Here is a 15,136-nt window from a genome sequence, read left to right as displayed (position 1 = left end):
TAAACTGTTTTAAGTATGATCTCTGCCCGATGTTGAGAAATGTTAACGTAAGAAAGTCACCTAGGATTGAAGAGTGTAAAGCCAACTCTTCTTCAATAACGGTAGTTGGTGAAATTTTCACCCACGGAAGAATGAAATTCAGTTTTCAAATATTTAATCAATTCTACCTAGCAACTGTCACCTACGTAAGAAATATTACCCACTTTGTAATTAGAGAAAGAAGTGGCACCCCCGGGGCGCCTAGGTGGCTCAGTCAGTTGGTTAACTGTCCGACTCTTGATTTCAGCTCAGGTCATGGTCTCGCCGTTCTTGAGTTTGAGCCCTGCGTCAGGCTCCGTGCTGACAGCGTGGATGGAGCCTGCTTGGGATTCTCCCTTTCTCTCTTTCTGCCCTTCCTTCCCCCTCGCGCACTCTCTCTCCAAATAAATAAACTTAAAACAAAAGAAGTAGCACCCTTCATCCTCATTCCATGTCAACAAGAGCAAGAAGCAAAGATGCTCAAAACAGCCGAGCAAATGAGCGGGTGAACTCCACCCATCCTGCTTCAGAAAGAGGTACTCATAAAGTGGCTCACTGGTCTTAGGAAAGGGAAGGGAAGGGAAGGGAAGGGAAGGGAAGGGAAGGGAAGGGAAGGGAAGGGAAGAGGAAGGAAGGAAGGAAGGAAGGAAGGAAGGAAGGAAGGAAGGAAGGGGAAGGGGAAGGGGAAGGGGAAGGGGAAGGGGAAGGGGAAGGGGAAGGGAAGGGAAGGGAAGGGAAAGGAAGGAAGGAAGGAAGGAAGGAAGGAAGGAAGGAAGGAAGGAAGGAAGGAAAGGGAAGGGGAAGGAAGGAAGGAAGGAAGGAAGGAGGGAAGGGAAGGGAAGGGAAGGGAAGGGAAGGGAAGGGAAGGGAAGGGAAGGGAAGGGAAGGGAAGGGAAGGGAAAGAAAGAAGAGGAGAAAAAGAGAAGAAGAAAAGAAACACAGCAAATGAACACACTACATCAGATGGTAAGCTAGACAGATTCTTGGCAATGTCCCAAATGATTTTGCAGGATCTTAAAAAACCAAACCAAAACTGATCAAGAAAGGTACATTTCCGGACTCCTAGGTTCCAAGTCTGAAGCAGAAGAAATAAATAAGCCTGATATACTGTAGAAATGAAGTTAATCATCATCATTCACAGGGTTTATTCTTCTCTAAAAGGAAAGTACCACAACATGACCAGATCCCTTTGAATAGGCTAGAAAAATTAAGCAAACAAACACCAACATTGTTTTCAGAGATGGTTCTTTTTATTCCAAGAGGTTTGGGTCCCCCATATGCCAACTTTAAGTAGTTAACTTCATTCTGAGTTATACGCTCATTCAATTACAAGTTTCTACCATAAAACTGCAGCTTTTTTTCTTCCAGCTTGTTGGTCATATCTTGGTACAAAAGTCAGGGTGCATCCTTCCTTCTGGGAAGATAGACGCACTGTTGAATGACCAATAGCAACTACAGTAACACGAGGTTTTCACTTCCTTCTCTCTGAAGGTAAACAGGGTTTATCATTCGGTAAAGTCAGTTTTCTGAAGGAGCAACATGAAGTTAGATGTCAAAAGTGTCAACATTCTCCTTGGCAAAACCACAAAGCCACCGAGTCAGCCAACATCATTTTGACCTAATATTTTTCAGGAATTAATGTTCAATATAGGAGCTGGGAAGTTTCGTGTTCTTCGTATCTTGAAAAACCAACTGACTCTCCTCTGACTACCACATCATATTTGGAAGTTTGCCATCACATTCTGAGAAGCCTACATTCTGTGGCATTAACCTATTCAAAAAAAAAAAAAAAAAAAAGTCCCCGGTATTTTTTTTTATTATTACTCCACCTCTAGAGTCTCTCAAGTAGAATAAAGGATCATGAGAATTATTCTTTGCGTTCATAATCGCTTGCTTTCTGAATTTATACCTGTAGGACTAGCAATGAGAAGTTCCAGAAAAAGTAAGAATCTCTTCTATTTCCAACTCCCTGAATTTCTTCAGTGACACCCGATTTTACAACTAGGGAGTCCAAAGTGCCCTCACTTTGCCACCTTGCAGAATTCCCGCAAGAAGCCAGCTACATCTCTGACCTCCAGTCATTTACTGAGACTGTCTGGTTAAGAGTAGACAGCATTTACTATCTGCAACTTAGAAACCTCATTATATGTATATAACCTTAAATAAATCTCGTGACCACTTCACCTCAAAGAAGGAATTTATATACAATTCCAGGACTAAATTCAAAGTCCTAAAGCTTCAGTAAAACAATGAAGATTTTGGAACTAAGAATTGGGAGGAAAAGGAGCTGGCGCAAATATCGGTTCTGCCCAGACTCTTGTAATCTATATGAATAATCCCAATTCACAGTTTTCACTCTGACTGTACAGGAAATGCTTTCTGCAACCCAACATATCTAAAAAGGTTTCATTCTGAGTGATGCAAGCCCTCCACGCAGCCTCAAAAACCAAGGGTCAGAAGCCTTTGTAATCCTCATTCGCATGAAGCAAACTTGTATTAGACAGGAAAGGATTTACAAAGCACTCGTTAGAATAGGTCCACAAGCAGTGGAAACCTTACCAAGGGCTATTCTGCAGCAAGTCTCTTGAAACTACAACTGAAAACGGACATAAAAGCTACAAACACTTGTTTCCTATATTGAGACCGCACCTACTGTTTTCCCCCAGTTTCTCTGGATGTTAAGATTTCTCTCTTAGCTCCATTTACTGAAGTCTTATTCACCTATAAAACCACTATAACATCATTGCATAAAGACATTTCTCTGGAGCTGACTACTGAAAGTTAATTATTGCCACAAATTGACGATTCAAGTCAAATACTCAGGGAGCCAGTGAGGCCCCAGGACCCCTGGGGGAACATTAAGAAGTCTAAAACATGATCCATGCTTTATTTATTTATTTAGATCCTCTAAGATCTGAATAAAAATACACTTATTGATTCACAGAATGAGAAGGTAGCTTGAGAGGTCATCTTATACATATACAGGCAGGACCGTACTTTAAAAATTCACCTCCACAGAAGATCATAACGCTATTCTGGTTATCTCTTTCATCGTCACTATAATGACAAACGTCATTAGTAACGAGTTCTTTACGTATCTACCCTTTGCTTCAGTTTAAACCTATTTTTCTCTTACTCTAGTATCCACTGAGTTGGAAAAGAACTGGTTACCATTCCTAATAACAGACCCCTTCGTGTCTTTTGAAGAGTTATTGAGTTGCCTCTTAACCTTTCATTCTCCCAACCTTTCCTCACAGGACTGACTTCCAATCATATAATCATCTTTTGAGTCTCCTCAGAACCGCCTCCAACGTCTCCTCATCCCCTTTAAGTTGAGGAACCTAGAAACGGAAACAACACTCAAGTGAGGGGATGGTCAGCACTGGCATTATCTATACAAAAGATGACAGCATCATGTCAGGATACCTCAACATCACTTGTAAAGCCCCACCTGGTACTTTTTTTTTTTTTTTGATGTTTATTTATTTTTGAAGGACAGAGAGAGGGACAGAGCATGAGGGGGGAGGGGAAGAGAGAGGGAGACCCAGAATCCGAAGCAGGCTCCAGGCTCTGAGCTGTCAGCACAGAGCCCGACGTGGGGCCCGAACCCATAAACCACGAGATCGTGACCTGAGCCGAAGTCAGAGGCTCAACCGACTGAGCCACCCAGGCACCCCCCACCTGGTACTTTTACAGAAATGATCTTTGATGGCTCTTCAACGTTCCTCTGCCACACTTAAGTTAGCTTCCTACTTTGAAAAAATTACTCACAATTATCCTGCTTATTAATAAGTCTTGTACAATGTAACACCTTATGTCATACTGTCCTGGCAAAGTATTCCTAAAAGTTGTGTGTGTACCAAATTTTCCATTCAACAGACATTCACGGACCACTTTCTATATGGAAAGTCACCACTATAAACAATACGAAACCTAAACGGTGACTTGGAAATGGTCAAGTCTTAAGCAAATCACAGTCTAACGGGCGAAAGACAGACACAATCAAAAGTATTTACAACATAAAGCAACCTGGAGTAGATTCTTTAAGGGTGGTATTAAGTACAGTAAGAAAAGAGGAAAGGAGAAGTTGAGTTTCCACTAGTAGTGACATTTGTCAAAGCTTCTTGGAAGAGGTGGGATCTGGGGATCGGAGCTGAGCCATGAAAGAAAAATAAGCCAGAGGCAGGGCAAGATGGGAAAGACTTTAAGGCAAAAGAGAAGCGTTAGCAAAAGTATAAAGCCAAGTGCAGACAGACCACAGAGAACATCTCAAGATGGTCGAAGCATAGAAGTGAGAATGTGTGTTTCAGGAGATAATGTTTAAAACGTAGAAATGTAGGCCATAAAGGACTGAGAATTTTAAATCTTATTTTATATTCAGTGAGGAGGCAAAGGGTTTTAGGAATAAAGTGACATAATCAGATGTATATTTAAGAAAACCACTGGCAACGCTGCCTATAGTGAAAAGGAAGGCAGGGAGACCAGCTACGAGATTATGGTACTAATCCACGCGAAGGTAATGGAAATGTAAAGTAGGATGGTAAAAACAGAATGGCGGGGACAGATTAAAGAAACGCCGCAATGGTATCACGGACAAGCCTCACGAAACTAACTGGATGGGGTACGGAGAGCAAAGAGGGGACGCCAGCAACAGAGAGAGCACGACTGAGCCTTCTGATGGACACAGGTTTAGATGTGAACTCTAGCTCTGTTGCCTCCTCGCCATATGACTTCGGGAAACCATTTAGCTTGTCTGTGCTTCAGTTTCTCCAGCTGTAGACGATGGGGTGTACTCGGTATTTCAGCAAACCTTTTTTTTTTTTGTTAATTTTTTTTAATGTGCTTATTTATTTTTGAAGGGGAGAGAGAGAGAGAGAGAGAGAGAGAGAGAGAGAGAGAGAGAGACAGAGCATGAACGGGCGACGGGCAGAGAGAGAGGGAGACACAGAATTCCAAGCAGGCTCCAGGCTCCGCACTGTCAGCACAGAGCCCGACACGGGGCTCGAACCCACGAACCGTGAGATCGTGACCTGAGCCGGAGGCGGAGGCTCAACCGACTGAGCCGCCCAGGCGCCCCCTCAGCAAACCTTTTTTTAAGAGATAAGGAGTACTGTATGTTTCCTCCTTAAGCATACTACCCTCTGCTAGTTATTCTTAAACTTTAATCTGGTTCTGATTATTCTACTCGTGATTATTTTGTATTTCTCAAGCTAAGTTCCAAGCCCCAGTATGGTAACCTACAACTCAGCATTTATTCTATAATTAAATTATTAATCGCGTTGATCTCTGTAGACCAACACTTAATTCTCCCCACGCTGAAACTTGAGAGCAAATGTCAACTAGTTACCAAGTATAGACGAATGGAGCTGAACCTGGGGACCCTGAAGAGCCTCAGAATCATGGCAGGGGATACCCAAGTACTCCTAGTCATTCATAAAAAGGTAAAGAACACTAGTTACAGAGACAAAAAGTAGCAACTCCCACAAAGGTGCCTTGGCCTGATAACTATGCAACTCACCGAGGCACTGAATTCCTCAGTATCCTACCTGCCTATTTACTGTCTTGTTCTTTCTCCTCCCTTTTTTGCCTTATCTCTAATTATGTGCACTTGGACACCGACGGTACCCACTGTTGCCAAGATGTGTGTGGCTGGCCTTCAATTTGGTTACACCTAGCTTGTTAATGAACTTGACACGGGGACCCAAATCAAGAACGTTCTAAAATCAAGATTATACAGCTCTCAAATAGGTATGTATGTGCACACGTATACACGTAGACATCAGAGTAATAAAACCCAGTTATCTCGGTAGAAAAAAATAAGGTGACAGCCCTCATGGACTTTCGTGGACTTTGAGTCCTAATAATAATTAGGGATTTCTATGTACCAGGCAAATTGCTGAGTACTTTGCATGCATAATTTCAATTAAGCCTCACAATAATTTTAAGAAGCTTGATTACTGCTAATTTACAAATGAAGACACTGAAGCATGGAGAGGTTAAGAAACTTTTCCAAGGTCATTCAGCCAATAAACCGGTGCAGCCAAGATTTGAACCCAGGCAGTCTAAATCCAGAGCCCATGGTCTTAACAGCTCTTAATTACTGTGCTATACTATCTCACACTATTACAGATTAGATAATGAGATTCTCCCCATCCTTTATAAAGGTATTTATATACGCACAAATAAAAAATCCTAGCCGGAGAGATTACAAAAGGATTTCCTCATTAACCAAGCTTAAAGAGATGTTATCCACATGGTTTTACTGCTTATAATTAAAGGCAATCATCTAGGAACAATGTTGTATGTTTGTGTTTGATCTAAAAATTAGTCAATACTCATGGATGGACAGAAGTTGAATATACACATGAGTACGTATTTGTTCCTCTAGGTGTAGATGTTTATTATAGAGACATTTGTGATTAACTTCTCCCAGTTTTTCAGAGCTGAGATAGTACAAAGGAGGGCTTGGTGAAAAAACTGTACTCCAACCACACTCCTCACCAGTAATATTACTCTCCTAATTCAAGACAGAAAGCCACAGTTACTTTGATGCTGTAAAAGGAGAATGAAACAATGGTGCTTCAGCAAAGCACAGATCGGAAGGGTTGGACCTCCCTAAAACAGTCCCAATGTTTGAAAGGTTCATCGCTCATACAGCTCAAAGACATCAAACCATCTATGCCCAAACATTCCAACCAAACAAAAACAAAAATGCAAGAAAACAGATAAAATATATGAGAGAGACTCCCAACTCTAGAGCTAAATGCCAGCGGGATAGATCCAACCCACTGGTAGGACACAGAGCACTGCTGCAGTGATAATTAAAGGTAAGTTTTCTGGGGGAAATCCCTTCGGTCTATTTGTCAAATAGAAAAACAACTACTCATTTCAAAGGAAGGGGAATTTTCATACCCAGTACAGAAAACTGCCAACTAACTCTTACATTTATGTCTTTATTTCCTTAAAGCTGAGGCTCATTAACTATGTCCGGTATCTAAAAAGTTTAGCCAAGTGTGGCCTCTGAGAAGTTTCGTACTAATCCTACCAGAGGACTTCTATCGTCCCAAACAACTACAAATCACACGACCAAACCCGTCTTTCAAATATCTTAGTCTTTGAAAGCAAGCATCTGGCAGTGTAGCCTCATGGTCGGCTTCCCCTGGTGTGTAACCTGACAAGGTACAAAGCTCATTGAAATATTTAACAGTGGTGGTATGGATTTCTCTGGATAGGTCAAGAAAAGCAGCTCATCCTTTTTAAAAACATAAAGGACCATTTTATGGGATGTCATTCCCTCCGTTCAAGTGTCTGTGTATTTCCTCGGGGCTTTCTCAGAGATCTTATTGAGGGGGAAAATGAAAAGGCTAACAAAAGGACCCCTTTTCTCTCCCTATTCCCAATATAATCCGCCTCGGCCACAGGGCCAGTAGCATCCACACTGTCATAAATGCCAGCAATTAGAGAATTAGGCCATAAAACCACCCACTCAGGTATAAGAGCGCGGGCCTCCAGCTTTATTTAATGCATGCCATAAAGATCCTGTACTTCCTCCTTTCAGGCCTTCTTCACAACCAATGAAATGACAATAACAACAAAAAAAGTGGCCCTTTGTCTGCCTGCCCCATACTGATGTGATCAATGAAACCATCTGGGTCCAGGTGAAGGATTTAAGATTCCTTTTTCCTAATAAAGACTGCATTTCCTCTCACATGCCACACTGAGATCCATTAAAGGCCAGGCTGCATTTAGAGCAGTGATATGATGATGGAAAGTGAAGTGAAATGACATTTTCCAATTATTTGACTTTACTCTGAAACTACTCTAGAAGCCTAGCCAATTCCTGAACTTCTCAAGAAATACTGGAACCTACAAGAGTATTCTTAATTAACTCAATAATTTCTAGAACCTCCTGAAGTCTTTGCTAATGAAAAAAGTTCATTCAAACCTGAAAGTTAATGTTCATTCAGTCTGCGTTTTACAATCTGATCCAGTCGAGGAGCAGATCAATAACTTCATATGATTATCTTCGCAACCTACCAGTCCACACAAATCCCGAGTGTGTGTGATTTACTCCACGATAAAGTTGTATTTATCAAGCTTTAGACCAAACTAGGTAAGACCCACACAAATACTTTTTTCTAACAGTGAGCCCTTCAGGCTTCCTCTTTCCGCTAGGGCCCATGGGGTTAAAAATAGGATTTAGAAAGTACAGGTATGTTATGTCAGACTCATTAGTAATGTAACCTTTCTTAATCCCTGGAAATAACATGTGCAAACAAAAGAAGTTCCCATCCCAGCAATCCTAGAATAAATTCCTCCCAAAGTAGTGACAGTCACATAGCTTCCCCCTTTCTCAAAGGTCTATGCCACTGGGCTCTCCACCTTGGCAGAGGAAAAATGGAAAGACAAGATATTCACAAAAGGCCCTACCAAAGGCCTTCAAGTTAAGTGCTAGAAGGAAAGTGAAGTTCTGTGCCAACACTAGTGGAATGTGGGCAGGCACAAAGAGATCTTAATTAGGAGACCTACAATTAAAACAGTGAGTCTCCAAAAGAGAGAGAAGAGAGTCTGTTCTGCCTCCGAGCAAGCAAGGCACCGTTGCCCCCCTCCCCCGCCCCCAGCTACGGAGCAAGGAAGGCAACTCGGAGTCTGCCCAGAGCCTCCACGGATGCTCCACGGAGGGACAGCTCCAAGGTGAGCAAAGAGATGGAAAGTGAGTCAAGATGGGAGTAGTTTCGCTTCTCCACTTCCAGTCAGGAGGCAAATCACTATTTTGTGAATGATGATTCACTAAAGGGGAAGAACTGTGCCTTCAGAATATTAAATGGAAGGAAAAGACTGGGGACATGTCATATGCTTTTCAGTGAGAATGAAGAAAAGTTCTCAAGACTGCCTTGCTGATGCTCAGTATAAACCAAAGTCCTACATTTCACAGCTTAGTAACAGCTACTCCGGGCAACGTAGGTACTGTCACTCTGGATTCATATATTCGTTAGCGCACAGAAGTTTTCTTCTCATTTAAAAGCTGTCCCACCTAAAGGAATACACCACCTGGACTGAAATACTTCCCTTTTGCAGTCCGGAATCCACGACACTGAAAACCTGAAACAAAAGTCAGCCAAACAAGAGGGCCTCTAAACACAAGACAACGACTTGTATTTAAAATCTGATCTTCAACTTTCTAGAAATGAAATTGGTCAATTTCAGCAAAGAGCTTCTCCCATACAGGTAAGTCCTTCTATCTTCATACAATGAAAACTTTCCCACTAAGCTGGAATTTCTCTTCCCAGTGATAACACCGGTTAACTGGGCAAACGGACTAACTAACATTAAAAATTACCAAGTAGGCTCACCGACTCTTGACTCTTTAAATAAACTCAGAATACAAAATTCTGACCCGGCCCCCCCAAAATAATAGAATAGAAACGAATCAGAATACTGGAGCAGTAAAGATTCATGAGCTAATATTTAGCCCGACCTTTTCATTTTACAGATCAGATATGTAAGGTTAAAAGTGAACTGCCCGAGGTCCCATCACTGGTCAATGAGAGATGACCAGTGTCACCTGCTCCACTTGTGTTCTCTGCTTCACTTTCTTTCTGTCAAGCTCAGGATTAGCTGTGAAGGTGATGAAGGAACAACTCCCCCTCTTGGTACACATGCCCAGTGAACATCCAAAACAAAAAACAAAATCACTCTCCAACTACCGTTGGCCTACAGGAACATCATCTTTTCTAGGCCCAACCCAAGAGCGTGCCTTGGTCCACCTCAACTAAACTGCCATTTCGAATGAAAACAATATCAACCAATGCTGTCATTCAATTTCCACTTAGATCTACTTAAAATGTGCCATGTTATGATCGCAAGGGAAATTCTGCCTTTAACATTTTATGAGGTGGTTAAGGAAGAAGGTAAGTGGACTATGAAAGTAATAACCAAAGACTAGCTGCTGATACATAAACCATTTCTGGGGTTTCTATTAAAAACAGCTCAAATTCGAGTCGACAGAGAAGATGCTGTGCCATGTTTATTGAGATGGCACCGTATGGTGGCATTAACAGTACCTGAGACAATCCTCAGAAAAGTGGGACAGTGTGGAGGGGAAAGGGAGACGAAGAAGCAGACCTCTGTGATTTCTTACTGTGCTCAGTTAAATCAAAGTTAAATTCGGCTTCCTGATTGTCAGACAAAAGGCTGAAACAGAGGAGACAAGCAACACCTAAATATTTGCTTAAAATAATCCCGTTCTGACAGAAGTTGGTCATGAAGAACTGTTACACGTAGTTGTTACCCAGAGATATTCAGTACAAGGGAAGTTATGGACCTGTGGCAGCGAAGGACAAGTCTCCATGGCGAAAGGAGTTTAAACAGGGAAGTGATCTGGAAGTTCTATCACCTTTCAACCACCTGAACTTACTAGCTGTGTAAGTATCAGCTTACATTTTGTTATAGACAAGTTATTGTCATCATTCACTTAAAGCAAACCAGAATTTCAAGAGGCTAGACTCATTTTAGGTCACCAAACCATTTCTTCATAAATCCAGACAAGACTTGATACAGATCTGCGAGTGAATTCTGAGAAACAATCTTTAGAATTCTATGGCAGCCCAGGGGAACCCTGAACTTCCCCTCTGGAATCTTATCATTGATTTGTGAGACTCTGTAACAAAACGCTTGGTTTCTACACTGAAAACTACCAGGTCAAAGGACCCAATCACTACGGTTTAGTACTGAACCATACTATGGGTTAGTACTAATCAACACATACCATCAACCCATCTACATCTTAGATTGCCTCTAACTACCACATAAAAAGCTTACCAATGGAACAACAGCTCATTCAAACCCAATTCAGAAAAAATACTGAAATTTAATATAAGGAGTCAACCACTCCTTCTCATTGTCAAGCAACAACAACTGTTCAGGCAAAAGTTTTAAAGAAAAAAAAAAAACGTACTAATATGATCTTATTTGAAGTAACTGCAATTCCTTAACAGGCTTTACACTACACACTACTGCTAAGCAAAATAATGCCAGTGGATAAGGAAGTGTTAGCACCTGATTAAAACTTTAAAAGTGATTTGTCAAAGACCAACAGATAAAATATTCTGGTGCCCAGACATTAGGTCCCTGAATCCAGGTGGTTCTCTTTCTAACCAGTCTCTTGAAAAGCTACGATTGGAAGCTGTCAGCATAAAACTTTGCTTTTGAATAGGTGATAACATTTGGAATGTGAACACTTGGTCCCTCAATACAAAATACATAAGCATGCTACACAAGGAGAAAATACGTCTCAAGATCCCTTTAAAAATAGACTAACTTCTCCTAATAGAGACTTTCTTATCATACTCAAATATACATGGGGCTAAAATTCTACATATAACCAGGCAAGTCTCAATTTTGAAAATAAGCAGGTAAATGAAATGTCAGTAAGTCTTTTTTTTTTTTTTTTTTTTTTTTTTTGCTGCCGTATCTTTTAAAAAAGCAAAATCAACTCACATTTAAGCACCAACTCCATGCAAGTAACCTGAACGGTTCAGTCTTTTTGTCATGTATGAGGCCTTTGGTTCTCCAACTACATGGGATCTGTGTTGTTAGCTTAAAAAATACAGAATTGGCCTTTCAAAAAAAAATAATAATCTACAGCAACCAATAAATAGTCTCAAACAACCCTGCTGACTGCAGCTGCCTTCTGAAGGCTGGGAAAAGGAGGTGGAGACAGAGCGGAGAGAGGCAGGGAAAAGGGACGCTGCGGCTAGCTACATAGCAAGGAACACGCCCCCATCATGTCCTCCTTGCTCTGTCAGAAGGCGGGCTGTTGTCAGTCTCCTGATCAGGCTGCCTTAGAAACGATTTTTAAAAGGAGGCAGGAAGACTAACAACTAAAAAATGCCAGCTCCTTGAAAGGAGGGGCCAGGGTCTCTGGGATCTTCTCCCTCCCCTTCTTCCCAGGATCTTTCCGTATATCTAAAGGGGTGCAGGGCACAATAGGGGACAAGGGGTTTGCCCGGGACCAACGGCAGAGCACGCAGGAAACGGCTGGTTGTTATCTTTCCCTTTCTGTTTCAATCAAGAGCACTCCAGAGCAGCAACCCCCTACCCCCCCCCTTCGCTTCAGCCCCTAGCAGCTGCTCTTCCTCCTCCTAGCATCCCCCATCTCATCCCCCCTCCCCTACAATTCAAACTCCCCCTTCTGCATCCAATGGAAAACAAATACGCAACGCCACTGGCTGAACCTGAACTCAACTTCCCTTCCCAGGGCAACTTTCCTTTTTGCTGAAGGGGGCTGAGTAACGCTGATCAAGGCATCCCCATTCCTGCCCCAGTACTAACGGGGAAGGGGCAAAACTCTTGAGCCTTCATCCACCTTGGGTCCCCCTATAAGAATCAGAGAGATAACCCTAACTCCTCCTTCTAAGGAATAACTTTGCTTCATGGCCCCCCTCTTTCCCCCAACCAAAAGCAACCACCACCAGAAGCATAATAAAGTAAAACTGTCCCTTATCTACTCTCCTCACCCCAACCCTGCTTCCCCCACCCCTTCCAAGCCCCAGGATTGGCCTAGGAAAAGGTGGATCAATAGTGAAATGACGGAGAAAAGGAGAAGGGCGGGAGGGAGCTAGGGCTGGAGACTGCGTGCTCTCAGGCGCAGTGGGTGGGGTAGGAGAGCAGCTGCTTCCCCTGGGAGGATGCTGCCCAAGTCCCCCCACAAACACCTCCCCTCACAGGGGCCCCCTTCCCCAGAGCTGGAGGGAAAGCCTGCCTCCTCTCCAGGGGGAACGGTTGGAAAGCGGCTCCTCTCTGAGCCTAGGGGACAGTGGACTGTTTTCCTCTCAAAGATGCCACCAATCCTTCATTCTAAAGGAGGGAAAGGGTGGAGTGAAGGTAGAGTAATTCCCTGCTACCAATAGGCTAGAAACTGTAGCTCTGTAAGATGGGGGAAACAGACTGCTGGCCGAGGAGATCACCGTTATCTTCAGCGGGAAAGGAGGTGAAGGGAGGCAAGGTGAAGAGGAAAGTAGATTCTTCCTGGCGGGGTAGGGAAGGAGGAGGGAGGATCTCTCTGCACGGGGTGGGGGGTGGAGGGTGGAGGTGAAGGAAGGGGGAGTGGCTGGTAGTGCAGGGACCTGGCCCGGGGATGGGGCGAGGGTTCATCAGGTTTTCGGAAGCAAGGTGCTGGAAGAGACATCGGTCCCCAAGGGGTAGGAGAAGAACGTGGCCCTGGATGAGGCCATCACCCGAGAGATGCCCAAGAGGAAAACTGCCCCAAGAGTAAAACATCTGCCCAGAGAGGGAGGCGGGGATGTGGCGGGATCAGGTCTCTAGGAGGGAGGGAGGGAGGAATCTTGCTCGGATGAGGTAATCTGTGAAAGGGAGGAGGGGTTCAGTCCCGGGATGGGAAACCCCGGCGAGGGGTCTGTGCCAAGGGATTTGGGGAAGGGTCAGGGGAAGGAGGCGGGGGGCAAACGCCCTTAGCCAGATGGGTCCAAACCCCGGGGTGGGGGCGCCTAGGGGTCTGCACCCATGTATGGGGGGGGGGGGGTCCCAAGATGGGAGGGCCGTTTGCCCCGGGTCAGGGACCCCAGGAGGGTCCCGGAATTGGGATGCTCCACAATCCCGGATGGGGGAGGGGAGGGGGCTCCGCAGAGGGTCGAGACCCCGGGCCTGGGGGTTCCTCGCCCCCTTACCTCTCCGCTGCCGCCTCCCCCGCCGCTCTCCCCAAACACGGCCCGGAACCGGCGCAGGTTGGTGCCGATGGCGGCCGAGACCTGCAGCGCCGCGTCGAAGCCCGGGCCCACCCGGAGCAGGGCCGGCCCAGAGGAGGCTGAGGACGATGACGAAGACGAAGACGAGGCGGACGACGAAGAGGCTGCTGAGGCGGCGGCCGCTCCCCCTGGAACCCCAGCCCCGCTGCTTCCCGCCGCCGCCGCCGCGGCCGCCACAGCCGGGGGGAGGGGGGCGCCCCGGGGCCGCCGCCGCCGACCGGGGGCCCGGGGGGAAGCAGCAGGGCCGGGACGCGTTGCCGCGGGGCGCCCCCCAGGCCCCGGCGCCCCCCGCCGCCGCCGCCCCCGGTGGTCCCGGGTCGGGCGGGGAAGCGCCACCGACAGCTGTGCGCCATGTTCGCCCCGTGAAGTGAAGCAGCGAGAGGGAGAGGCGACAACACAGGGGGGCGGGGAGGCGGAGGGGGGGGCCGAGGGCCCCGGAACCTGCCTGAGCCGCTCGGCGCCGCCCGGCGGCCTGCACCCAGCCGGCCGCTATGCAGAGCGCCGGGCCGCGCCCGCCCGCCCCGCAATCTGTATAGCGGGCTCGGGCCTACGCTCCAGACGCCGGGCCGCGGCTACGCCAGGCCGAGGCCCGGGCCGCCGCCGCCCGCCCGCCCGTCCGCCCCGCAACCTGGATAAGTGCATGCCCCGCCCTCCGGGAGCGGCATTGCTGGGGAAAAGGAGGGGGGAAGGAAGCCCAGGAGCCCGACGCGGAGCGCGGGTTCCGGGGAGAGGGGGAGGGGGCGAGGACTACAGGGAGGATGGAGGCGGAGGGAGCCCGGCCGCCTGCAGCCTCGAGAGCCGAGAGGCCGCTTACACACGTTCCCGGGATGCGCTGGGAATCGAACCGCCCGGGAGAGCAGCTTCCAGTATAGCGCGGCTGCCGGGTCGGGGAACGAGTGAGCCTCCTTCTCCGCCTCGAGGCACGGAGACAAGATGGGTTAGCCCTCATTTAACGCTTCTAGAATAAAAGAGCCCTTATTGTACCATATGCAAAACGGAAGCGTTGCCCAGTTTACTATATGCAGAATAGAAAGGCCCTCAATGAACGCGCTTTAAAAATTAAAAAAAAAAAAAAAAAAAAAAAGAGAGAGAGAGAGGGAGAGAGGAGGGCCCCTCCCATTTTCATGCTGGAGCTCTCTCCAAAATGCACACATCAAGGGGCAGGTCTCCCGCCACCTCCTCGCACTCGGGGCTTTGGAACCTCTCTCTCTCGTGCCCTTCTGCAGAGAGTTGGGTCGTGTTTCTCCAGCCCGGGCATTGGGGCCACGGCGTGCTCCGCTAACGAGGCGGTGTTACAACGAAGCTGAAGCTGGATGGCTAACGGGGCCTGGAGGGAAGAGGCGGGCAAAAGC

At 46.1% G+C, this 15,136-nt stretch overlaps 1 protein-coding gene across 1 annotated transcript in view; it reads right to left on the bottom strand.

The window, feature by feature from the left end:
- KMT2A (lysine methyltransferase 2A) overlaps positions 1-14,193 on the bottom strand; it is an 84,392-nt gene extending 70,199 nt beyond the window's left edge. The window contains 2 exon segments of the mRNA XM_011286446.4: positions 13,707-13,972; positions 13,975-14,193. Of these exon segments, the coding sequence (XP_011284748.3) occupies positions 13,707-13,972; positions 13,975-14,137 (429 nt within the window). The 5' untranslated portion in view covers positions 14,138-14,193.
- Between the last annotated feature and the right edge of the window lie 943 nt (positions 14,194-15,136).

The sequence above is a fragment of the Felis catus genome, chromosome D1 (genome assembly GCF_018350175.1).
Source record: "Felis catus isolate Fca126 chromosome D1, F.catus_Fca126_mat1.0, whole genome shotgun sequence".
Lineage (NCBI taxonomy): Eukaryota > Metazoa > Chordata > Mammalia > Carnivora > Felidae > Felis > Felis catus.
The sequence above is the reverse complement of the archived record's forward strand: the minus strand, read 5'-3'. Positions and strand labels throughout refer to the sequence as shown.